Source organism: Tursiops truncatus, chromosome 12 (assembly GCF_011762595.2).
Source record: "Tursiops truncatus isolate mTurTru1 chromosome 12, mTurTru1.mat.Y, whole genome shotgun sequence".
Lineage (NCBI taxonomy): Eukaryota > Metazoa > Chordata > Mammalia > Artiodactyla > Delphinidae > Tursiops > Tursiops truncatus.
The window spans coordinates 62,571,155-62,597,961 of record NC_047045.1 but is presented as its reverse complement, the minus strand read 5'-3'; the positions used below and the strand labels follow the sequence as shown (position 1 = coordinate 62,597,961).

The 26,807-nt window shown below is 40.3% G+C and overlaps 1 protein-coding gene across 6 annotated transcripts in view; it reads left to right on the top strand.

Moving 5' to 3' along the window:
• The window catches only part of MAP7 (microtubule associated protein 7), a 162,018-nt gene that overhangs the window by 109,104 nt on the left and 26,107 nt on the right, over nucleotides 1–26,807 (top strand). For 3 of the 6 annotated variants that reach the window (XM_019951640.3, XM_073789648.1, XM_019951645.3), the window contains exons 4-7: nucleotides 15,310–15,473; nucleotides 16,277–16,394; nucleotides 20,287–20,397; nucleotides 25,841–25,954. In XM_019951640.3, coding sequence (XP_019807199.1) covers nucleotides 15,310–15,473; nucleotides 16,277–16,394; nucleotides 20,287–20,397; nucleotides 25,841–25,954 — 507 coding nt within the window. The remainder of the gene's footprint in view (nucleotides 1–15,309; nucleotides 15,474–16,276; nucleotides 16,395–20,286; nucleotides 20,398–25,840; nucleotides 25,955–26,807) is intronic. The other 3 variants (XM_019951641.3, XM_019951643.3, XM_019951644.3) reach the window with 3 other exon arrangements.

Sequence of the window (26,807 nt, the reverse complement as noted above, 5' to 3'; positions counted from 1 at the left end):
TGATATAAACATAGAACTAGGGCTTTCCTGGTGGTGCAGTGGTTGAGAATCCGCCTGCCGATGCAGGGGACACGGGTTTGTGCCCCGGTCCGGGAAGATCCCACGTGCCGCGGAGCGGCTGGGCCCATGAGCCATGGCCGCTGAGCCTGCGCGTCCGGAGCCTGTGCTCCGCAACGGGAGAGCCACAACAGTGAGAGGCCCACGTAATGCAAAAAAAAAAAAAATACCAGGAGGGTCAGCATGTGGTTCTTTTTATGTGAACAGTTATGAGACTGTGCACTGCTAGGGCACTCACTGCTTTCCATGTTAAAATAATGCTGCTGTTGAATTTATAGACTGATGCTACCAATGTGCTGCCAGGAAAAACACAAGACCTGTGCTGAGGGGTCTGATTTTTCTTTTGTTATCTAAGGCCCTTGCAAAAGGTTAGCAACTGCAGCATTTGCCACGTAATCACCTAGAGAGCTGGGTCACAGGACGAGCTTACCAGGAAGCCAAGATCCGAGCACTCAGCAGTCCTTGTCTTCCAGAACATTGAGCAAGGATGTTGGTGCCAACTCCTCCTTTAATGTCCATTTATGCAAAGTTGCTAAAACAGGATACTCTCTTTATGTGCCTTGGAAAGATGAAATGTCTAGTCAGTGTGTCTCATTGTTTCCAGAGCGTCTGGATATTTTAAAACCAGAGCTGAGTTAGGTTGCCACAGTCTTTCCAGTGGATGACCTATAACTTTTCTAAAGTTCTACTGCATTTTGTAAACGTTAATGTTTCAGTTGGAAAACCCAGCCCCATATCCCATCTCTGATTATTTGTATTCAAGAATCCAAATTTGTGAAATTCACTGGAAGCTGATTTTCAAAAGTCTGTTGACATTGTTTACATTCTTTGAACACAGTCCTCTTTCTCTCCCTTGCCATCACGGTCACGTGAGGTCATTTCTTTTGCTGCCAAGGTTTTTTCAACACAGATTTCAATGACTTGCTGGCAGTAAACAAGCTGCGTGTTTCTGTGTTTAGAGTTTGCACCCAGGCTTGAAGTTCCCTGCCTCTATCAGGTCTCCCTCGGGCTGGTAGGTTCTTGGAGAACAGGGCTGCCTGTGGCCCTGAGGCGGGTCCCTCTTTGCTTGGAGTGCTGTGCAGTCTGGAGATATCTTTCTTCTGTGAACTGTGCCCACTGCTCCCCAGTAAAGGTCAGTTAGACAAGTGGATCAGAGCTGAGAGGGAAAGGCAGAGCTACTAAAGCAGGAAGAGATTCCAGGTGAGCATAAGTATTTACACTCTGGTTTTGGATCCATCCAAGCAAAGATAAGCACTTGTGTCCTCTCCCCTCTCCACCGCATCCCTGTTGGGTTAGGTTTCCCACTGTTAAATGTCTCCTTAGCACTGCAGTGCGGATTCACATCTACCTGAGTAAAAGTAGCTCCCTAGGGTCAGGAGACAACTCCTGTATCATTTAAATCCCATCATGAATTAGCTTCTGCACCTTAACTCACACCTTTCCATTTGGGTTTCTTTGTCTTTCACATCCACGCGTTATTAGTTCTTTTTGTAGAAAGTATAAATATGCTAGTCACACAAAAATCATTTCCCTTCTTATGCTATAAAGTTGTATAGCTCTGAGCCTGCAGATTCTCCCTACAAGTTGCCTAACTTTATCTGTTGTGTGGCTGGGTTTCTTCTTAATATGTGGCCCCATTTTAATTCATGTCGATGATGTAGAACATGGCTTATTAGTTTATATAGTTAAAAACTCTATTTGCTAGGTATTGTGTTAAGAAGATGAATAAAGGTTGAGGCCCAGCCCTCCAGGGCTAGCTACCGTCTAGTGGCGGGGAGGCGGGAACAGATAAACACACAGCAATTCTAATAGAGGGTGGTATTGAAGGGGTATGCACATGGGGCATCGAGAACCCCACAGAAGGACCTAGCCCAGCCTGAGGATGTCAGGGGCCACCTGAACGTCCAACTAGAGGATGAAGAGGAGTCATCCAGGGAGCTAGAAGAGGTGGGGACTGTAGAGCACTGACGCAAGACAGGTGGCAAAAGGGCATCTGGTAACAGACCCAACCTGCTCATCAGATTCTTATATGGGTCAAAGTAACGTTCAGATTATTGTATTATCCTGTGGTCACAGCTTTACTTTGTTGGTGAGCTAGCGTATCATAGACATGGTTTTTCTTTCTTCTTACCCCTACCGTATTTAATACCGTAGTTTTTCTTCTTCTTTTTTTTTTTTTTTTTTTGACCCCACCACTCAGTTTGTGGGATCTTAATTCCCCTGACCAGGGATTGAACCCGGGCCCTCAGCAGTGAGAGGAGTCCTAACCACTGGACCGCCAGGGAATTCCCAGTTTTCCTTAATTTTGATATTATCTCTTTTGTTGTCATTGACAGTCATAATTTTAATGAAATACATTTTTATCTATCATATTTCTGTTTTATTTTACTCATTTTTATTTTTTTCTGCATTATTTGCATTCTCTTTTAAAATTTCTTTTAAATTTTGGCCTATTCTTTTAAGCTGTCAGAGTAGAAACTAATCTTCATAAATACACAAATAAACATTCATGCACACGTACATTTGTAAAAGAGTCATCTAAAATCTAGCATCTAATTTAAGCTGTGCCTTAGAATACATAAGGGTAATTTCTAAAAAAATTTTATTTCTAAAAGAAAAAGTGCAGCTGATAAACTACCCATAAATATAAACTGTGCTGTGGAGAAGCTATGATGGGAGTAGAATAGTTTAAAAAAAAAAAAAAGATGGGAGGGGTGGGGAAGGGCTGTCATTTAATAGCAGGTCTTTGGGGTGTGCTTTTTGAAAACACGAAAGCAGTTGATAATATCAACTATTATCAAACTTTCAAACTTTAAAGCTTTCCAAGTTAGAAAAAAAATACATTCCAGAAATTCCAACAAAGCAAAGTTTAAAGTTAATGGCCAGTGAGATTGATTATTCACTGTTGGATGTAGGTTGAAATTAACATTGAAATCATTAAAGATTTTTTTTTTTGTAATCCACATTTTTAAAAAGCAAGTTAAAAGGGAGAATAAAGGTCTTTGTTTTGGGCTGCATGTCATGTTTGTAGTGTTCTACAAACAGGGAGGATCTATTAATAACTTTCTGTAGGATAAATTTCTGAGTCATGCTTTAATGCTTTATGGTAGGATTATATCATGTGGCCTGCTCTTTCCACATTATCCTTCAATTTATCACGTAAAATCAGGCATAATTCTTCAAGTACGGGACTGTTCTGTTTGTTTGGTTGAGCATATGCACTCTGAAAGCTTGATTTTTCTGCCTTAAAAGATTTTCCCATGAAGAAATCTCCTCAACCACCATTTCATCTGATTCTATTCAGGCCGTTCCTTCAAACTTCTCTCTCTTGACTTCTGCATCTTTTTTACCATCTCGCTTCTAAGCTTTAATTTTGGTTTTCTTCCTGGGGTAAGTGGGAGAATTGTATTTTTAATTGTACAAAAAAGGAGGGTTGTGTCATGGTTTCAACCCTCCTTTTTTGATAATGTGGGTTTCACATTTCCAACTCACTCATAAGGCAGTAGATGCTTTCCTGTCATCTGAAACTCAGCCTCTATACCAGCGGTCCCCAACCTTTTTGGCACCAGGGACCAGTTTCGTAGAAGACAATTCTTCCGTGGGGGCGTGGTGGTTGGTTGGTACAGGCAGTAATGCGAGCGGTGGGGAGCGGCAGGTGAAGCTTTGCTCGCCTGCCCACCCCCCAGCTCCTGCTGTTCAGCCTGCTTCCTAACAGGCCTCGGACCGCTACCGGTCCGTGGCCCGCAGGTCGGGGACCCCCGCTCTATACAACTACATTGCCCATCAACTTTCCCTCCAGAACACTCCTCTGAGGAATTTCTGTGTCTCAGTCAATTGCACCAGCATCCCCCTGCCCCGCCCAATTATCTTTCCACTATTTTTGATGCTTTCTCCTGCTGCTGGAGGCACTGGCATCTTTCTACCAGCCTTAACTACCGCATCTTTTACAGAATGAAACGTGGTGGTCCAGAGCTGTGCACTGCCTAGTCTCCACTCGGACCTGTTGAGCCACTTGTAGGTACCAGTGGTCAGTCTGGACTCAGCCTAGTCCTCTAGCTGGGGCTTCAGCTACCTCTAGCCTGGTTTGTAGGTGGAATTTGCCACACTCACTATCCCTGAATCCATTTAGTCACAAGACCAGCAGGCCTCTGTCTTCAACATAGGTCTCAGATCCCATGCCTTTAAATTTGCTGCCTCTGCTCTCATCCTAGTTCACCTTAGTAAATTTAGATTTTAGTTACCCAAAACTATCTCATGGATGTACTTCATTCCTCTAGCTTGGTCACGGTTAGTTCCAGTCCTTCTTTTTGACGCCTTCCTGGTTTTTATGATCTTTCCCCTTTTGGAAACTCTCATTTTCTTACTCTATATCTTGCATAACTATCATATTGTAGCTCACATTCTAGTGCCACTTTATATGCTACTGAACTTTTTCTATTTGGACTTTATAGAACTTTCTGGTTGTATATATTTTAAACTTTAAAGGGTATGGCCATGGTTTTCTAATTCTTTTTATCCCAATATACAGAGCTAAATATAAAACAGATGCGTAATAAATATTTGCTGATTTTCCTGATTTTACCCGTCTTTAATTATGTATTAATAATATTAATATTATTCATTAATAATAATAATGTTTATTGAGCACTAACTATGGGCCAAGCAGTGTTCTAAACACTTCACTCTGTATTATCACATTTAGGTGCAAATTAACACAATAGTTGTACTTTTTTTTTTTTTGCGGTACGCAGGCCTCTCACTGCTGGGGCCCCTCCCGCTGAGGAGCACAGGCTCCAGACGCGCAGGCTCAGAGGCCATGGCTCACGGGCCCAGCTACTCTACGGCATGTGGGATCCTCCCGAACCAGGGCACAAACCCATGTCCCCTGCATCGGCAGGCGGACTCTCAACCACTGCGCCACCAGGGAAGCCCGGTTGTACTTTTTGTTGTGTGAGCCTGCCATAGTTGCTGATGTTAAGTTATTTTACGGACTGTCATTTATTTTATTTTAAAAGTGCATTGTGATAATTTAGCTCAAGGGAGGAACTGAATCTTAAAAAATGGGATAGTTAATAGACCCTTTCTTCTTTCTGCCATATCAACTATATTTTCTTATTTTTTTTAAATCTATATATGGCTGTGTTGGGTCTTCATTTCTGTGCGAGGGCTTTCTCCAGCTGTGGCAAGCAGGGGCCACTCTTCATCGCGGTGCGCGGGCCTCTCACTGTTGCGGCCTCTCTTGCTGCGGAGCACAGGCTCCAGACGCGCAGGCTCAGTAACTGTGGCTTACGGGCCCAGCCGCTCCGTGCATGTGGGATCCTCCCAGACCAGGGCCCGAACCCACGTCCCCTGCATTGGCGGGTAGACTCTCAACCACTGCGCCATCAGGGAAGCCCCTAAGCATATTTTTAATATGGACAGGATCACCAAGATCAATGTTTACATTCTTCAACAAGTGGTGATTCTGTTAAGTAGAGAGTGGTCCCTATGCTTCAGATGCGGTGGTAGATTTTCCGAAGTTTCAGAGCTGGGCACATACCCAGCTCTCACGTGGAGGAAGAGCTATTCTGCTTCCTCATGCACAAGCAAGGTACATGCGTGCTGTACTCACTGTCCATTTGACACAGAACCAGAGGGTAAATGTAAGTGTTGGAGCAGATTCTGATATCTTTTTGAGAAAATTTTGTGGCATTGACCATTTGTTAGCCTTGGAGTCCATTAAGAGTCTGTGGGCTTCCCTGGTGGTGCAGTGGTTGAGAGTCCACCTGCTGATGCAGGGGACGCAGGTTCGTGCCCCGGTCCAGGAAGATCCCACATGCCACGGAGCGGCTGGGCCCGTGAGCCATGGCCGCTGAGCCTGCGCGTCCGGAGCCTGTGCTCCACAACGGGAGAGGCCACAACAGTGAGAGGCCCACGTACCACAAAAAAATTTTTTTAAATTAAAAAAAGAGTCTGTAAGAACTTGGAATAGATCCTGGTTACTAATTTCTCTTCAGAAACATCTACAAGAATCAAAGCATGTAGAATTTATGCAATAGTATAAATTTTTGACTTTAGATAGTTTAAAGTAATACTAACTACCACCACCACCTTTTTTTACAGCTAGTTCCTGCTGTTTTAATTCACATATTCATTCACGTAATATTTGATGTGCGGTCACTATTAAGCCAGGAACCCTGGGGCTCTTAAAGTGAAACATCAATTTTCTAACCTCCTGGTACTTACATTGCTATGCACTCCACCTGGAATGTTTGTCCTGAGAGATGCATGTAGCTCATTCTCTCTCCTCCTTCCGATATTGTTTAAATGCCATCTCTTCAGTGAGGCCTTCCTTGGCCATCTTACTCAAATTTGCAGCTCCCCCAAACTAGTCCTCTACTTTTCTCCACGTCACTGTCAGTATCTAAGCATGTATATGTTTTATTTGTTTGTTGTCTGTCGGCTTTCACTGGAATATAAGCTTAATAAAAGAAAGGACTTGTGTCATTTTTAAATTTCTATAGCCTAGTACCTAGAATAGTGCCTGGCACGTAGTCGATGTCTAACAATTGTTGGTTGAATGGTAAATGAATAGTAAATCTGTATGCTTCAATGTAAGTAGAGGTGAATGCAGCAGGTATACTGCAAATTAGTTAGACATTACCAGATTATCAGGTAATACCCACCCTTATAATTGTCCACTCAAACAAGTCTGAAATTCTTATTCTTAAGCATTTTCTCAGTTAGACGAGCAAGGATACAAAGGTAATCTATATAATAGTTGTGCCTTAAAACTGCTTGGTCTTCATATATGTTATGAAACTAATAGTCCTACGATATGTTGACAAATTCAAAGGAAGATCTAAGGAATATTTAGCAGATGAATAGTCTTCTGTGTTTAGGAAGATATAAGGTTTCCCTTTTTGAAGGTGATACAGGTTAAAGTTTGAAGTATTGATGCAAATGGAGTCACATTCCTAGCTGGGGGCTTTCTGAGAGTCTATATAATCATGGAAGCTTATCAGAGAATTGTATGATTGACTCATAGCTCATGAAGAAAAAATAAACTTAATCACATCTCTCATTCAGTTCATTCATATTGGGTTTTATAGCTAAGTTCAAAGCTGTACAGGAGACCTATCATAATGTATTGTATTAGAAATAACAATAAGATAATATGAAAAGGATTTTGACCTTCAATTAAATTATTTTTGCATTGTTTCTCAGCTAATTTCACCAGACTTCCTTGCCCTTCCAGTCACAGCTTTTCTGCTTTGCTTCCCTCCCCACCCTTCTTACTCAGTGTGTGTTGTCACCTCGGGCAGCAGTATTAGTAAGGGTGCAGTCAAGAGATAAATGATCATTTCAACCTGGCTTAGAATGTTCATCTCAAAAACGTTGATAGAGAGGTTAGCATTAATTAGTAAACAGTGATGCTGTACTCTGATTAGCATCATAAGTGAAACTGTCCCTGGTTTTACATTTCACATTATTATCATTGATAGACAGTCATTGGTTTTAATAAGACTATCCACACACCAAAAAAACAAAAACAAAAACAGACTTTGGGAAAGTCTTTGTAATCCAAACTTTTACTGGATAAAACTTTGACAGATCTGTGGTCAACCACCTCCTCAAGTTGTCACTTAATGAATGAAGTGTACAAAAGCTCCCACGGCCTCCAGGCAGGTTATGAACAACCAAAGGATCAGAGTACATGTTAGTGGGAGGAATTCGGACAGGAGCACATACCAAAGCACTGCCTCATGAGTCAGGCTCGGGACTGGAAAGAATAAATGCTTGTTGCGGGATGGATTAGATAACTCAGAGGCTGAAGCTTTGACATAAGGTGAATCATTGTGACTAAGCAGCCATTGTTTATTTCTCCCAGGTTGACTTTGCCTTTAAAGCTGACAATTCAAAGGTCTTAAAGCCTGAAAAGTAAATGGTCTTTTAAATAGATGATGCCGAAGGCCAAGAGTGACATTAGAAGATCAGGATCTTCACATTGGATGAACACTGTGTCCCGATCTAGAGGAGGAACTTCAGTCATGGGGAGGTGTTCCAAATCCTGCCTTTTAGCGTAATGGTTCCTCGTTTTCTTCTCGAGTCAGACAGTCCAGAGTTTGCATTTCAGTTCCACCACTGACTAACTTTGAGACATCAGACAGGTTACTTCACTTCTCTGTGAATAAGTTTAATAAAATAAGTTTAGTAGCAGTGTCTACCTCACTGGCAGCTATCAGCTATGAAGGTACTGCCTGTAAATCACTTGGTGTCAGCATGAAGGACTGAGCACAGCTCACCGTGATGATGGTGGTGATAAAGGTGAGAATGGCGGGTCATGTGACCCCAGAGACTGACCTAGATGCCTGGGATTGGAGAAACCTAATGTTTCTGAGCTACAGGGAGATAAAGATAGAGGGGTGTTTGTGCTTCTGGTCTAGTAGGCTGGGGCTCAGTAAGACAGCCAGGGAAGAGGATGGCAACATTCTATGAGGAGTGAAAGTGGATTAAGGTCGAGGCAGTAACAAAAAGATTCCAAGGACAACCATTGCTCTGTGTGCTTTAGCAAAACTCCGTTTACTTTAGCTGAGGCTAAACCCTCCTTTAGGCCTAGCTCTGAAGATAAGAAGTCCTGGCACAGTGTTGCTTTCCTATCTCCAGAGAAAGGGTCTAGACAGTTCACAAGTATAAGCACCTCAGCTCTGTCTCAGCACCTCAGTCCCATTAGTCTACCGCTATGTCAAGGGGAGAAGGCAAAGTAGGAAGTCCCCTCGGGCAGGAGACACAGGTGTTGTGGGTATCTGCAGGGTCATCCTTATTACCAGGCAGTTCTCCAGTGTAATATTCAAATGAGAGGAAAGTAGAAACACAGTTTAAATGACTTGTTGAGAAGGCTTTGAATTAACACTAAGGCTCAATGTAAATCACTTTGCTTGGAAGTCATATAATCCTTTAACTCCTTAGCTCATTTACTCATCATACTTTTATCATCTGCTAAACTAGACACAGTTTTATATGGGGAAGAACTCAGTAAGAGCAGAGTAGTTACGATCTAGAGTACAGGTAGGAGTCTGAAGGAGCTATGGGAGTGACTTTGCCTCCAGAGGAAGGGCCATTTGACCCAGGACTTGAAAGATGGTTGAAGTTTGCCAGGTGGGAAGAGGTGTTTTGGGCAGGAGGTAGCTTGTAAAAATGTACGTGATTATACGGTCAATCTAAGGAGTTGAACTGGGGAACAGTGGGGAACCAACAGGTTTTCAAGCAGGACTGTGACATTCGGTTTGTTTGGGGGTGGGGGGGGAAGATGTCTCTGAGAACAGTATGAAGGATGGATGTGAAGAGGAGATAGACTAAACACCAGGAATAAGAAGGGAATGAGGGCTTAAATACAGTAGAATCGAAAGGTTGGGAGGGGAGACACTGAATTCTGCTGTAAAATGATGGAGTCAATTGTGGAAGTGTGGAGTTAGGTTGGAGCATCCATAAGGTGAAATTGAGAATGACCTCGAGGGGTCTAGCTTTGTAAACCATTAGGAGGTCGTGTATCTGCTACCAGAACGTAGAAGGCAGAGCAGGTTCTGGTTTGAGGTAGGGATGAATATGCAGATATGAGTAAGGTTATGTGATGGATCTGACCAGGAAATTCAAGTGGAAATTTTAGGCAGGAAGTTGTAAATACGGAGGAAATAGTGTGTAGTAACAGAAAGTACAGGCTTTGGAATCAGAGCTGACTTAAAATTTCAACTCTACCTCTTTTAGACCATGTGATCTTGGGAGAGCTATTTATCTCCTTTGCAGTTTTTTTCTTCATTTGATTTTTACTACCAGACAAAATGGGATTATATTCCCACATTTATTACAATTTTGTTTTCATTTGCCTGATAGCTATTTGTTTATTCATTATTTTCTTTGACACTTTGTTTTAGGTTTGTTTCTTTCAAACTATGTAACTGGGTGTTTTGTGTTTTGGCCTGGTCAAAAAGTCTCAATCTTAACTAATAGGCTTAGTTTTATTCCTTTAGCTTTTAGCTTTGGCCTGGTCTAAAACTCTCAGTCTTAACTAATAGGCTTAGTTTTATTCCTTTTAGCTTAGTTTCATTCCTTTTAAACTTTGTTTTTTTCCCTTTTCATGGTAGGGGTAGGGTTGGTGGTGTAGAGGTGTAGGCGTCGGTTTGATGCAAGTACTGTTCATTCCATGATTGCCCATATTAATTTAGAAGTTGTGCTATAATTTTCCATACTATTAGTGGTTACCTTTTCATTCCCATTTCTTCATTATTAAATAAAAGTAATTAGTATTTCCTACACAGATGCTCTTATTTTTCAGTCCACAGCACCCCTTCCCAGGGTTGATTAACCAAGTTAAGCCATTTTCTTATTAATATTTAGCACACACAAAACAATCAGTGTTTTCATACCAACATAAAAATGAAATTTATTTGAATGTAAGTAATCACAATAATTATTGAGATAAAGCACAAAAATTAAATTTTTAGCCCTCAAAATCAAAACAGAAAGAAACCTAATTGTAATCCCTCATATGTCCTCAAAGGTAAAAACAACTGAGTCATGGGAGTGAATTGAAAAAGACCTTGGAGAACATTTTGTACACACCCTAACTTAGAAGTCAGAGGGGTTAGCTAATTTTTCCAAGGTCACACAGAATGAGCGGCAGAATCAAGATCCAAACTCAGATATTATCACTTGTCATTTTCTGACTTTTCATGATATTACTGGCTGTTCTGGTAGCCAGTGTTACCAGTAACCTATTCATATCCTTCCATATCCTAGCATGAACCTAAGCTGTGTGTGTTTCAGAGGTTCAGTGTTAACATTGCTCTATTCTCTGAGCGTCATCATTTTCTTTCCCTCAGACGGTAGTGGAACACGTTCTTCACCCACACTGTTGTAAGCCTGCTCAGAAGGACCAGGCTGGGCACTAGATGGTCGAATGTGACTGGGACGGGAGTTGACCCAGCCCACGAGTGCACCATCTGGTTCTCTGTCCTATCTGTGTTCTTCTGTTTAGCTGCCTTTTTTCTGTAGCGATAAGACAGGAGTTAGTATAGCGATCATAAAGATTCACTCATTATAATTATCTACATGTACAGAGTCCCTACCATGTACCTGGCACTGCCTTAAGCACTTTATATGTTACCGCGAGCCCACCTGGCAGCCCTTTCAGGAAGACGGTTCGAGGAAACGAGACCACAGAAGTCACTGCTTGCTCAGTGACACATACTGGGGGGTGGCAGGAGTGGGGGGTGGACTCAGGTTCCTGTGAAGCCGGAGCTTCTACTCTATCCTATACCCTTTCATTTCAAACTCCTTTTAGTACACGAGTCACTGTGTGTTTCTAAACAGAGTTCGGATTGATGGCGAATTTCCCCTTTGTGTGGCACTGACATACTGTTACAGTGTCATTGAAGTATAATCCTGGTGGCAGCAGCTCAGGGATGGGACTGGGTTGTTAAGGTCCAGGGGCCACAGTGGGTTTGCATTTCATTTTTATGTTATGATCTCAGAGTCCAGGAGAAACTGATAACTTCACAAAAGTAAAGGTTAATGATATTCATCACAGGTCCTTTTTTGGGACATGTTATTCTTTTATAGAGCTGCCGCTATGAAATTAGTGAATGTTAATGATTTAAATACTGAATGAGTTTTATTTGTCTATTCAGACCACCATAACAGACTACCATAGATTGCATGGCTTAAACAACAGAACTTTATTTTCTTACAGTTCTGGAGGCTGGAAAGTTCAAGATCAAGGCTATGGTAGGCTTCAGTTTCTGATGAGAGCTCCTTTCCTGGCTTTCAGGTGGCCGCTCTGTTCTCATGTGGTCTCTCCTCTGAGCGTGAAGAGAGAGGGAGAGTGAGCTCTCTGGTGTCTCTTTTTATAAGGACAGTAATCCTATTGGATTAGGTCCCTACCCTTATGACCTCATTTAACCATGATTACCTCCTGAAGGCCCTATCTCCAAATACAGTCACATTGAGCATTAGGGCTTCAACATACGAATTGCAGTGGAGGGGACACAATTCACTCCATAGCAATTGTTGATGTTTTTTCTTGCATTCAAAAGTCTCATTTCTTAATGAGAAAATACAAAACTTTGATATTTTCTATTATCCACAGGGAATATTTTAAATAACCAAACCTCCTAGAATTAGTTAACTTTCAATTCTTATTAAAATATTGAAATATTTTACATTATCCTTCAGTTTAAAAGATTGCATGATCTGTACTTGGTAATAATCCTAGCAGTCAGCAGCATACTCTGCAATAATATGAAACTGCTGTTTGCTATTTCACCATTGTTTGCCTGTTCTCTGTATGGCTGTTTAAAGACGACAGTTGTTTAAAAAGGCACTGCAATAGGATCTCCACGTCCTGGTAGAAAATTAGAAGTGGAACTCAAGAGTTTGATAAAGAAATATTCTTCCTTTAAAAGATTATTTGGGATAAAACTAATTATTGTTGTAATAATGTCTAGCCCTGTTGTGACTGATAACACAATGTTACGAGCTACCTTTAATTTTCTGAATTGGAATTATGATGATGACAAATCTAGCAATAATGGCTAATATTTACTGAGTGCTTACAAAGTGCAGAGGACTATTCTAACTGTGTTAGATGTAATGATTCTTTTAATCCTCACAGTAAACCCATGAGAAGGTCCTATCTGTAGCCAGAATTTACCCTGACAGAAGTGAGGCATAAGGAAGTTAAGTAATTTGCCTAAGACCAGACAGTTATGGGTAAATGAGTCAAGAAGTAGTTCTCAATGAATCAGGAAGTAATTAATTAGTAAGACCCTTGGTTATGTGCAAGTTGTGAAAAACACTATAGTGAGTGGAAAAAAAGTGGGGGGGGGGGGTAGTCCTTTGCTACATAGAAATCAGAGTATAAGAAATGCTAAAGTTTGTGGTAGATGTCATAAGAGCAGCAATGAGCCCTGAAGAGATGAAGCTTCTGGAGAAGACCTTAAGGGCAGTGTTCCTCCATATGCCATCAGTGAATCACTTGGGACCAGAATCACCTGGGAAGTTTGTTTAAAATGAAGATTACTGGGCCCCATCCTAGAAAAAGTGGAAATGAATGAGGGTTGGAGCCCAGCAATCTGTGTTTTCATGAGGCTACTGCCTTAAAGGATGGATCTGTTTGGATAAAAAAAAAAAGGATAGCAACTTTCCCAGCAAGGCAACCACAGGAGCAAAGAGATGGGGGAAGTACGGTTTATTTAGGAGGTACAGTAAGGAGAAAGGTCTCCAGGGAGATTGACGAGGATGTTTTGGAGAGCAATGCAGAACAAGACCAAATAAAGATATTAAGGCCAAGTTTAGGTAGGACTTATTTCACTTAGCATAATATTCTCTAGGTCCATCCATGTTGTCACAAATGGCAAGATTTCATTATTTTTTATGGCTGAGTAATATTCCATGGCCTATGTATACCACATCTTCTTTGTCCATTCATCTATTGATATGGACACTTAGGTTGCTTCCATATCTTGGCTATTGTGAATAATGCTGTCTATCTGTTACTTTTAATATGTGTTCTCAGAGTATTTTTTTAATTTATTCAATCATTCAGTAAATATTTATTGAGCACATACTATGTGCTTTTTCTCTGAGTAAACTTTTAACCTGGGCCTGAGAATTTCTTTAAAACCATGGGCTTTTAACATTGGAAGGAAGGAACCTTGAAGATCAATTTCTTCATGTTTTAGGCAAGAGTAAACGGAAATCCAAATGAAATTGTTCAGGTCTCACTATGTGTTAACAGCAGAGCTGCTGGGAAAACCCAGATCTCTGTGTACCACCCTGAGTGATGTCAGAGGACAAACTTACCGTGGGTTTGTCCTCATGCTTTTCCTTCCATGAAAGTCAAGCCAGTTCAGATCCATTTCAGTAGATTTGTCTCCTGAAATGAATAACTCTGGAAAGATTTAATGGTAGCAGAAATACAGAATCTCTAATATCAAATATTTAGAGGAAGCAAAATGTTCTGAATTTATTGTTTTTCCCTTAAAAAAGTAACATTTTAATTGATATACCACCGTAGTGTCCTCCAGTTTTATGCTTGATATCTTGTTTGGACACTTTTGCCAACAATGTTAATAGCTCACATTAAAAATGTGTTTAGCTGTCACGGCTGAAGGAAGCATCATATTTTTTAAAGTTTTGTGGGATTTATTTTTCCCTGAAATGAGGAAGGAGCATATATATGTAAAGAAGAAGGAAGCATTCCATCACTGAACCATATTTTTTGAGTTGTATATTTTCATTCGGCTTTTTTGTTAAGTCTTACCTAAATAGATTATGAACTCTTCAGACACAAGGTCGGCTGCTTATTTGATCCCTGACATCCTTTTACTGATTCGGTGTGATATGCCTGTGAGGCATATCTTTCATCAACTATCAATCTTTGGGATTTTCTCCCAAATCCTTTTAACACTTACAGAACCAATGCTATGTTGAAACAAATGAAGTCACACACTTTTTTTCCGTAAATTTTTTAAAAATTTATTTAATTAATTTATTTTTGGCTGCATTGGGTCTTCATTGCTGCGTGCGGGCTTTCTCTCGTTGCGGTGAGCGGGGGCTACTCTTCATTGCGGTGCGTGTGCTTCTCATTGCAGTGGCTTCTCTTGTTGCGGAGCACGGGGTCTAGGCACACAGGCTTCAGTAGTTGCGGCACGTGGGCTCAGTAGTCGTGGCTCATGGGCTCTAGAGTGCAGGCTCAGTAGTTGTGGCACACGGGCTCAGTTGCTCCGTGGCATGTGGGATCTTCCCTGGCCAGGGTTCGAACCCGTGTCCCCTGCATTGGCAGGCGGATTCTTAACCACTGCACCACCAGGGAAGCCCAAGGCACACACTTCTGATCTGGAGGATATCACATGTTTTAATGAGAGAGAGACAGATGGTACTGTGGGTTTGAGGGCATCACATCGCTATCAGCATTGAGATGTGATGCATGCACTCTCCTGCAGTTATAATATACCAAACTAGAGGGCTGTTCCAGTTCCCAAAGAGTAGAATTCAGTGCATCTTCTTTGGCCTCGTTGTTTGCATATTACGTTATGCTAAAAATTTAACAGTAATATTTTTTTCCTGAAAATTTGAGAAAAGCAAAGGCCATGGTTGGTTAATTAAAACCAAAGACCCCATCCATGTTTGTTAAATGTGGGCCGTTTCTACAGCCCTAACTGTTAAGTTTTTAAACCTGCCTGTGTTTGGTTTCCCTCATTTTTCTTCCTGAAGCTGCAAGAGAAATAATCTGGTTAGAGAGAGAAGAGCGAGCCAGGCAGCACTACGAAAAGCACCTGGAGGAGCGGAAGAAGAAGTTAGAAGAGCAGAGGCTGAAAGAGGAACGTAGGAGGGCTGCTGTGGAGGAGAAGCGAAGGCAGAGGCTCGAGGAGGACAAGGTGAGATGCTGCTCTGGGGGAAACGTGGGAGGCTTGTCTGTTTCAGAAACACAGCACGTTTACTGCGAAGCTTCCCGTTAAGGTGCTGGCATGCACACCAAGAATGTCTCAGAGGCAGCAGATTTACAGAGTCATAGTTTCTAGGGAGGTTGTGGTGTGGAAATCAGGTAGAGAATGGTATGATTGTCACTGTTGCCCCAGGAACTTTAAAAGCTCATTTCTCTGGTCTAGACCTATAACTTATTTATGTTTACTTCATCTATACTGAAGTCTTAAGACTACTCCCAGTAATTGGATTTCTGTAGGACTTTACCATTTACAAACGTTTTCTCATAGATTGTCTCATTTAACTCTGGCTCAGTCCTTGAGTAAGTGTTGTCAGTTTTTGTGAAAATGGACATTTAGACTCAGAATAGGTAAGTTACAGAAAGTCGTACAATCCATTAAGTTGTGGGGTTAGGATTACCCACATCCGTAGATTCCATATGCTGTTTTTAAAATACAGTACCACATGTGTTTAAGCTAAGACCTGCACTACCAGGCTTATGTGAGTTGATGGGAGCATCACACTCCCAGTACTAATAGTAATCGTCGTTTATTTAAGTACCTGCTGTATGCCAAGCGCTTTATCAACTGACACCTAATAATTTCAGTAACCCCTCACCCAGGTTGATATTACTCTCACCTTAAGGTGTAGGACTTAGGAAGTTTAAGTAGTACCTCTCTCTCCACTCTGCCTGAAGTCGAAGACTCCTCAGACATCCAGGTGGAATCTAATCATCAGCTCCTCTCTTCCCTTGAAGGAACGCCATGAAGCCGTTGTACGACGTACAATGGAGAGGAGCCAGAAGCCAAAACAGAAACATAACCGGTGGTCATGGGGAGGCGCTCTCCACGGGAGCCCCAGTACCCACAGCGCAGGTAAGCAGACAGTAACCGCTTTCAAAAATCACTCTTGTTTTCTGGACAGTACAAGTCACAGTTGCTTCTTTATTCTGTGTTTGCAAAACAAAAATCCTGCGGAAATAATTAAGTTACACTTAAACGATGCTTCTACTGTTTGAGGATAAGAGGGTGATGGAGGTAAGAAGATAAGGTTCCCTCCCTCCACACAGGCTGATTTTCTCATCCTTTTCAAAATTCTTTAAAGAATTGGAAATCGATGCAATGTTTCTAAACAACTACTTTCAACTCTACATTATTTTAAGTAATTCATTTGCATAGTGGTTTCAGGATTATGGAACAGGTTAACCAGTTTCGTCCTTTTCTCTGGAAGAACCATAGCAATATTGACAATCAGAATCAATACTATGAGCTTATGTATTCTGACCCTAAAGTATATGCAACACTAAGGCTCTTCAAGAGAAAATACAGATTTCTGAAGCTAGAAATAGTAGATGTCCAAGCAAATGGATGTTCCCTTGTTCTTGAATTGACATAAAATCGTACTGAAATTTGGATTTAGTGAAAGGCTTTATTTTTGTACTGTAAATTCAATACACCTTGAATTTTATATAGTGTGTCAGTTCTTTTTCATTTGTGTGAGTCTAATAAGCTTTTTTTTTTTTTTAATTTACTTTGGAAAATCATTGTCTTACATTCTGTTCCCAGGTGGTTTTGTTGAGTCATCATTCACCTTTCTCGATTTAGCAGGACTGGACCACCACTTCACAACTTTTGGTGGTACTAGAAAACCTGGTACAGACATCCTTGTGATTTGCTGATTGCCTGACCTGTAGCTAGCACCTCAGACCTAGGGCCAGTTCATCAATAGCTGAACCATCACCACCTTAGTCATAATGCATGCTTAATATCCTGTTGCATAGACCTAGATCTGGGACGTGGCACAGTGTTTCTCAAGTGTTGATAGTATGACTCAGGTGACTTAAAGGTATTGAAATAAAGTAATTACATGTGCTATGTTTACTTTCTTTTTAAATGATCCTTTTGGATAAAACCTTAAAAAAACGTGTTTTCACTAATACATCACCAGGGCTCAAAGTACATCCAGTGTGGCTTTATCCACCCAACCGCCCCATCAGTACAGCTGCTGCCACTTTCAGTTTTAATCTGAATAACTATGGATTTTCGTTTGCTTTATTCTCTTTCATTCCTAACATTCAGTGTGTCTTCTATAACCCCTTCATTTAAAAAGATCTAAAAGCATGTTGCCACAACTTTGCAGTGAACCAAATTTGAAAGCATGTTTTTTTCCCTCGGCTCTTCATGACCCAGTGGTATGTGCTGTGGGGCACATATCAAATCTGTGGTCATAAGGATCATTTACATGTGATATTTCATTCTAGGGATAATTTTGCATATTTGTTCCATGCAAAAAAGCTGTCATGGTATGTACTTTAAAACCTTACTTATTTTTCTTTTACCTGGCTTCCTGTTTTACATGTGCACGTTACACATGTAAACCTGTTACAGATTTTCAAACATTTTTGAGGGGAACTCAAGTTACTTAGCTTTACTTCTTGCTTCCACACTCAGTTCAATATATAACCTTTGTTATTGCCACTCAGAGCAAGAGAAACCAGCATTGTATTTGTGAGCTGTTGGATAAAATCCTTTTTTATAAGGTTTGTGAATTAGAGAAAATTGCTCTTATACTGGAACAGAGTAGTTTGAAAATAATGGGAATTTGCCAAAATTCTCAAAGGTCAGAATGATGTGCTGAGATCTTGAGAGCAGTGACCAGGTCTTGATCACTTTGAGTACCCCTTACTTCACCACAAGGCCTAACTTGTAGTAGGTACAACAAACAAATCCTAGAAGTTGAATTTCATCCAGATTAAATCAGTGTGTTGTCTCACTGCTCCCACATCAGCTCGCACTGCTTTGTAAAACTTTATACGTTTTAAACCGATTCTTCATGAATCCTTTTGTGGATCTGTGTTTTGTTCAGAGAGGAAAAGAAAAAGATTAAAAATTCTTACATGTTAAGTAATATAATAAATACATATTATATCTCCATAATTTTAATGATGCATGTTAGGCCTGCATGTAGACACAATCTCCCCCCAACTGAAGCTTAACATATAAAGCAATATCAGAAAAGATATTGCTGTAAGATCTCCTAGAAGTGACTTTCATTTTCCTTCCTTGTGCCCTTGAACCTCACATTTTATCATTAAGATGTTCCTTTTGACATTTTACCCTAAATCTTTTCTTTGTTAGGATTGCCCTAAGAGCCCATCAGTGAAGTGTAAATTTGAGTCACAGAAATGATGTTTGGTTATTTTCCTTTTAATAATTAAATTGCTTCATGTAAGTCAAGGATACTTAAATAAATAAAAAAAAATTTTAATTAAATTGCTTCAACCGTAAAGATGAGTCCCTGTAGAAGACAGGAATGTCTGATGTTGGTGGAAGACTTGCTTATCTCCTGCACACTATAAATAATGGCCCAAAATGGTTATTCTGTGGGGGAAATTTTAACATTTTTACCGCCAGGGTTAGTTAGACCAGTGGGAACGGGGTTTGAAGGCCTCTCTCACAAGGAATATTTTGGTTTGTTTTCAGTTTTAGGAGAAGCTAACCATAGAAAATAAAATAAAATATGGCAAAACCTCTTTAACTTTGGCTATTATAGGCCAGAAAAACTCCCTGCATCCTACGTAAATATAATGATGAGATGTTTAGACTTTTCCTTATACACAGTTTTATTCAGGGAACGTGATTTACGCTAGTGAGTGTGGTTATAGCTTAGTTCCACTGTAAGGAGAGCAAACTATCAGAGCTGATTTTTGCCTTTTATACAGCTACTATTTCTCTTCTGACTTGAACTTTAAGAATTACCCTAAAATTATCCAACAGCAATAAGAATATTATTAATAAACTTAAAGAGAAAGAATTCTGATTTTCTTTGCATTGCTGCCAGTTTTGTTAGGCAGGTTTGTGGGCTGATTCTACATCTGTAAACCACACTAAACTCTGTGTTATAGGCACAGAGGAGTGGTTATTAGTGTACTTTAAAAAAGAACTGCTCTGGGGGCCATTCTTCCCACACCTAAAGGGTTTCTTTTTCTTCCTTTTTAATCTGTTTTTCTATAATGAACTTCAATGCCCTGGGTAAAATGACTCTACAAGCAAAGGTATCAGCAGACGCACAGAACCTGGCGTTCTTTTTATTCTAGTGTTTGCGTTCTAGCCTACCAGCACTATTACTACCCCATTGTTCACACTTTGGGAAATCATGAAGGCGTTCACTTTTTTTTTTTTTTTTTTTTTTTTTTTTTTTTTTTTTTTTGCGTTACGCAGGCCTCTCACTGCTGTGGCCTCTCCCGTCGTGGAGCACAGGCTCCGGACGTGCAGGCTCAGCGGCCATGGCTCACGGGCCTAGCCTCTCCGCGGCATGTGGGATCTTCCCGGACCGGGGCACGAACCCGTGTCCCCTGCATCGGCAGGCGGACTCTCAACCACTGCGCCACCAGGGAAGCCCAAGGCGTTCACTTTTATGGGCCCCTTTGTGCTTCACAGTCCCCTTCCATTATTTTCGTTGTCCTCCGCTGGCTTTCCTTTGGTCTTCCTACATTTGTTGTATTATAACAATATGCTTGAATTTCCCTAGCTGACTAACTGGTGAGCTGAATAGTTATTTTATATTTTTATTTTCCTATAAGAAAAATGAGTATTATTTCTAGCCTTTAAGTTACCTTTAAAATGTCCACTTAGAAAACTGTGCTATAGTAAAGATCTAGTCATAGAGCTGAAAGCATCCAATCCTAGTTTTTCCTTCCATCAGTGAACTAGGAAATTGCAATCCTGCATGCTGGCTGTCAATTAGCATTATCTCCATTTGTTTTAGATCCAGACAGGAGGTCAGTTTCCACCATGAATCTTTCGAAACATGTTGATCCCGTCATTAGCAAGCGGCTCTCCTCTTCATCTGCAACTTTACTAAATTCTCCAGATAGAGGTACAGTCAAAAGGAAAACAAAAAAAGTGTTCTGTTATTTCCTTAATGCTTTTTTTTTTCTGGATGTTTACAGATAAAAGTAAGCATCTGAAGTTGCTTTCCCTACGTTTCTTAAATAGGAAGAAAAAAACTTCAGAGTAAAAAAGCAATAAACGTCTGAGCAGCATTTTCCTTGCGACAAGAACGGTTCTCATTTTAGAACTTGGCTGAATGATTGCATTTAGCAGTGATGAAAGCGGTGCTTCTCTCAAGTTTTTAGTACATGCGTTTACAGCTCCAGAAATCACCCACTTATCCACCAACATGCAAATAATCTTTGTTATGAACATTTATTTCACTTCAATCAGATTGTCTTTGACTTTTCATCTGTACTTGGGGAATTCCAGGCTTTAACTTTCTAAAAGACCTTTTTAAATGATTCATGTTGATAGATTTCATTTTGCTAATTTATTTCTCCTTTAACCAAACCTTTCTTACTGCATTTCTTGTATGTGCGTGACTGGTTTTCTGGTGTCCATTCATTTAAAGGGATTTGGCCTAACTTCAAGAACATCATTATTTAAGCCTCCTAAAAATTTCAATATTCATAGTCCTCCAATTAACATTTTATTTGAATTTTGAGTTTTGTTCATCCCATGGATTTACAGTACATGAATGTTGAGTTACTTATGAAATGAAAGTTTTATTTTACATATTTACGTATCATAGAATGAAAAATCGAGCTTTTAAGATAAGCTACTTGTTTTACATAACTGAAATGATTTTAAATTAAAAAAACCAAAGAATTATTGTGCAATATAAAAACACATACTCTTTGAAAGTAACAAACTGTGGTGACTTTGAGTCCTTTATTAAGAAACTGATTGGTTTTGAAGTGTTTATAGTCTTTAAAAAGAATGTAATGTGTGCATGTTCTATATGTGTGTATGTGTATTTGTATATTTTGTATTGTATAAAAGTTATGGTGTCATTGTTATGTACAATATAATGCGTTGATGTTATAATTAATCTCTTAAAGCAGTAAATGAATCAACTGCCTATTCTTGCCTTTTAACCTAAATCATTTTTTTTAACCTAGTTTGCCTAAATCGTTGATATTAGACATGTAGTCAAATTAATGGCCTTTTATATGTTAGAGAAAAGTATTATGAATTGAAGTTCCTTTCATAAGTAGCCTTTATTTTCAAACCAATTCCCTTAAAATAACGTAAAATATAGCATGCTGTTCTTAACAGTTGTGTATTCATCTTTTCTTTGGGATTGGTCACTTAGCACTTGAATTTTATATTTTTGTGAACGTGGGTCTAAGACAAACTGTAACTGGGACTCACGGCAGATTTCAGTTAAACCTTGGCTTATTGCCTCCTACAATCCCGTAGCCGAAACTGGGACAAGGTTGGGGGTAGGCAGATGGGCAATAAACCGAACAGAGTACTGTCCACACTTCTGTGGATTGACAGTGCCGTGTCAACTAGAAATAAGATGTTTTGTAGACTCTGCATGACAATATCTGATTGAATATCCTTAAGTAATTGGATCTTAGAACTGGGAAAAATTTGTTGGTTGGCTCATCTACTTCAGTTGGGATAATAGAGTCCCTAAGAGGTGAAGGGCCTGACTTCAAATCCTACAAGTTAATCGCTGGAGAAGAGGGACTAGAACAGAGATCACCAGCTCCCAACCCGTGTTGCTGCTGTGCTGCATTTGTAGTTCTCTCCTTCATGGATGTCCTTCCTTACATCAATCCTGACTCCATGCACTCTTTCTTTGGGTGAGGTTAAGGGCCAGGGGCAGTTCAATAAGCGGTTCATAGCTGGGGCCAGGAAATTGCCCCTTGAATTATGGTGCAGGCCTATAAAACCCAGGGCTAAGCTGGACTAAAAGGATAAGGGGGAGAGCACTAAATTTATGGGTTCCATGTCTCCTCCCCCCTTATCAAAAGAACTGTGAACCAGTTCTGGTCTACTGACGAGGTCAGCCTGGAAGAAAGATCCGCTTCATCCAGGGGCTCCCGTGTGGTCCAGGAAGCGATTTTTTTTTTTTTTTAAGTTAGGCAGAACCCTAGAACAGTGAGAGGGCTTTGTCTTTTAATGAGAATAGAAATCTTCTGCATTTGAACTTCTCTAATTTAGAGATTTAAGTAATTTCGTTAGTATAATTTCTTTTCTGCTATTTTTTAAATTCGATTATGCTTTATTATCAAAGTAGAGAGCATTCTTATCAAATTATTAGAGGCTTTTACAGTCTGATCATAGTGTACACCATTACTAGATTGTCTGAGCTTTCTCAGCCCTACAGCACAGGCCTTAAAGCTGATATTAAACTGAAGCTCTGATACTATTAAAGTTGACATTCAGCTGGAATGCTCTGCTGGTTATTCAAAATGCTGGAATATTTCCATACCAGTTGGTAAATATCCACTTCCCCGAGCTGTGCTTCCCCAGGCCCTACAGAGTGTTATCTACTAGCTCTACTAGGAGAGCTCTACTGGTGCCTTGCCCCACCAGTTTTTAAATATTTTGATCATCACACCTGAATATAGTGTCACATAAACTGATAAAATGCCCGAGTTAAAGGAAACCCCTGATTACCAAAGATTTCTGTAATCGCTGCAACAGAGAGAATATTGCCCCTGGAAATTTTTGCATTAAAAATGTGTATTGCATATTATCTTAAGCTTCCTGCTTAACCAGCTTTTTTCTCAAGGAAGAAGAATAGGGCGTTTGAAAAAAGTAAGAAGGAAATTGGCTACTCTTTGCTGAAAATTAGTTCATACATTTTTTTCCCCAGAATCTGGATTAGAGGACATGGTGGAGGACCTAAAGCTGACTCCTGCCCGCATGTTCTGTTTGACCGGAGCAGGGGTTTTTTGTTCCTGTTTTAGATCTAATTAATTGCCATCATATTTAAAAATGTAAGATTTCATATGACATTTAGGTCAGGATGTGGCAACACTTGCCTGATTTCTGCATGGCACCCGTCATCTGGGACTGAACAGTGACTTCCTGCTTGTGAAGGAACAGGGCAGCACAAATATCTCTAATGTTTGATTGTGTCCTTGGACCAGATGGTCTTTTATGGGAATTGTCAATATCTCATTTTAAGTGCTTAAGTAGGATCAATACTATAGTTGTTTCATGAGAATTAATACCTTTCCTTCGGGAGCTTATCATCTCACGATTAGGCCTCTCTAGGTTAAAAAAAAAAACAATAAAGTAACTCTCCTGTACTAACCTTTACTAAAAAGTTGTGGAAGAGATCTGTTTCTCTCTTGCTCAGAGCATAGTTATGAATGTGATAGATGTGGAAACGTTTCTCCTCGCAAAATCTTTCATTCACAGTTTCGAAGCTATAAAACAAATCTCTGTGGATTTGCTTTAAACACCAGTCAAAGAGAGTGTTTAATGATCTTCATTTGAGGCAGATTCTTTGGTTGATGCCTTAAAGACCAACAGAAATAAAGTAATTGAGCTTCTCAATCAAGGGGAAAAAAAGACACGGCTTTTCATTGATAAACCATCTCTACAGTTCTAAGCCAGTTATCCTACAGAGTTTATCTAAGAAAAGGAAACATTCACCTCTTCTTCCCTTCATCATCTACTGAAAATACAATTCTAGTGAAGATTTTAATTTAATCCTAATCACTTTTCCCACTGATTTAATTCTCTGAATGTATTCTAATTTTAGGTTAGACTATATTCTGCTGTTGTTACACATACACACACACACTGCCATACTACAGTTCATAATAGCACTTATCCTACTGTGCATTCTACTAACTGTGTAACTATTACAATAGTTTTTATAACAGATCTTTTTATTTGTCAGCAGATTGATTTTAACCATGAAGACTCTCCCAATAAACAGAAATTCGAATAAAGAATTCACTAGTTCTTAAATTCACCAGCCCCTTGATCAAAATAGCTACTCTTTTGAAATAAAGTCCGATAATTAACGTACTTATTGGAGGTTGGTACTTCCTTTCAAATAGGAGCGGATATTTTCTACAACAGCCTTTAACATCGGATGGCTTCTATTAACTAAAACTAATTTCCTAGAATTCAGAAGTCATTTCTTTAAAATATAACATATATAAAAATTTATTATAAGGACAGTTGCTCCAGAGACCAGAGGACTTGCACCTGCTGTTTATGGTGCAGAACAGAAGTGGCCTTGTCAGGTTTAGACAGTTTGAAAGACTTTTATAAGCGACTTGGAAGTGTTTTCTAAAATAGAGATACAGTCCTCCCTCAGTATCTGCAGAGGGTTGGTTCCAGGAGCCGCCGCAGATACCCAAGTCCTCACGTGCTGAAGTTCCATAGTGAGCCCTCCGCATCTGCCAGTTCTGCATCCATGGACACCGAGGGCCAACGGTATATTTACTGGGAAATATAAAATGTGGAAAAATCCACGTATAAGTGGACGTGCGCAGTTCAAACCTGTATTGTTCAAGGGTCAAGTGTATATGATCACTTTATTTTAGTGATATTTGTAGGATTTTGCAAGCTTCTTTCCTGATATCTTTGGAAAGTAGCTTCTATATTTTCATGGACCATCACTGGAAGCTAACAGTATAAGCAAAGTAATTAATTTATAATTAGTATGCATTTCCTAACGGTGGTCTTGCGAAGCCCCAGTACAATTTGGGACTCCACTTCATTGCATCATTTTAAATTTATTTTCTTGACTTTTCACACACCCACTAGTAATTTCTGACATTATGATTATATTGAATTTTGGCTTTTCTATCGTAATTTTATCTTCAGCTTTACCCTTATCCTCCATCAGAATTTTTATGTTTTTGCCAAACCAGGGACCTGAAAGAACTTGCTTGCTAAATGGGAAAGTCAAAAGAAAAACTTACATAGAACACTGCATGAGTCCTCTTTCACTTTATTATATCTAATTTCCTCCAGTTGCCCAAGTAGCAATTCATGGAGATGTAGCAAAATGTAATGGAGACCTTTTCTCTATCCACATATTTCCAGTCTTGCATGAAGCTTCGACTTCGTTGAAGTTGACATTCAGGGTACTTAGGACGCCTTTTGGCTGAGGTGTGTGCTGTCTGCTCACCGCCCATCCTGATGAGGCAGATGGGTTCAACAGACTCAGAGATACATGCCAAACCTGCTGGAAATGGTTCTTCTGTTTTGTTACCTGTTGGATCCATAGGAGGGTGGTTAGCAAAATCTGTGTCCATAAAACTAATACAGAACCTGCCACAAACTTAACCTCTTGAAGAGAGGCACCTTATGGAATAGCTGCTCCTTTGAGCAGAGTCCCTCCTGCCCTGACTCTCCACCAGCTTCCTCCCCGGACAGCCTGGTCTCTGTCGAGGTCTCTCGCGAAGGCCCGGCGTGTGGGAGCGATAGGGGTGATGCCTTGCACCCCCTCGCCCCTGGAAAGAATGCTTCTAACATCTCACTTATGTGGTGATGTTTAGCTCGCCGCCTGCAGCTCAGCCCATGGGAGAGCAGCGTGGTTAACAGATTGCTGACGCCCACACATTCGTTCCTGGCCAGAAGTAAAAGCACAGCTGCCTTGTCTGGAGATACAGGTAAAACTGTCAAGGTGCAACTTTCTCCGTGAGGTAAAGTCCTCCTTTAGAAGCGTCTCTAAGCCACCCATTTTCATCTAATCCCATCTCAATTTTTCCCATCGCGTGCTTCTCCTCCTCCTGGTGGAATGGCGTTGGAAATGTGTCTGTTGGTGTTGGTTTCATGCCCCTGGTATCGTTTCCTCTGAGCATCCGTCTTAGCATCTTATCTGGACACCAGATGCCGGGCAGGTAAAGGATGCCCCTCCCTGTGATCAGATGGCTTCAGAGGCCTCTGTCTGTTCATAGTGTTACCAGAAAATCCTATCCCTTACCCACCTTTCTTTCTGCCCCTGCATCTGAGCAGATGATCAAAGGTAGAAATAATTGAATATCTAATACTAATTTGTGGGCCTGGGGATAAACTCAAAGCACAAGCCAATTTAAGCGTAGCGTTTCATAATGTAGCTGTGGACTAGTCACTTATCCTCCCTGGGCTAGTCTTTTATCTGTAATTGAGGAATAGTACCCTTTCAAAACTCTATAAAGAGTTGTGGAGAAGGCTAATTACAGTGTTCTTATTTGTTACATACTTTGAAAATATGTAAAATGTGCCAAGTACTAGTTATTATAATTAGTTATAACTCCTCTACTTTTTTGAAATATAAAACACCCCTGAATGAGCCAATTAGTTTAATGAGAAGTTAGTATAGAGTCTACATCTGGCTGGAGAGAAAGATACCTATTAGGCTTTTGGCAGTGTCCCTCTCATGGTGAGTTGATTTTGACTTTCCCAAATATCTTTGGGCACAATTGGTGTATCTATGTAACCAGCCCTCATGTTTGGCACATGAGAAATTGCATAGCCTCTTCA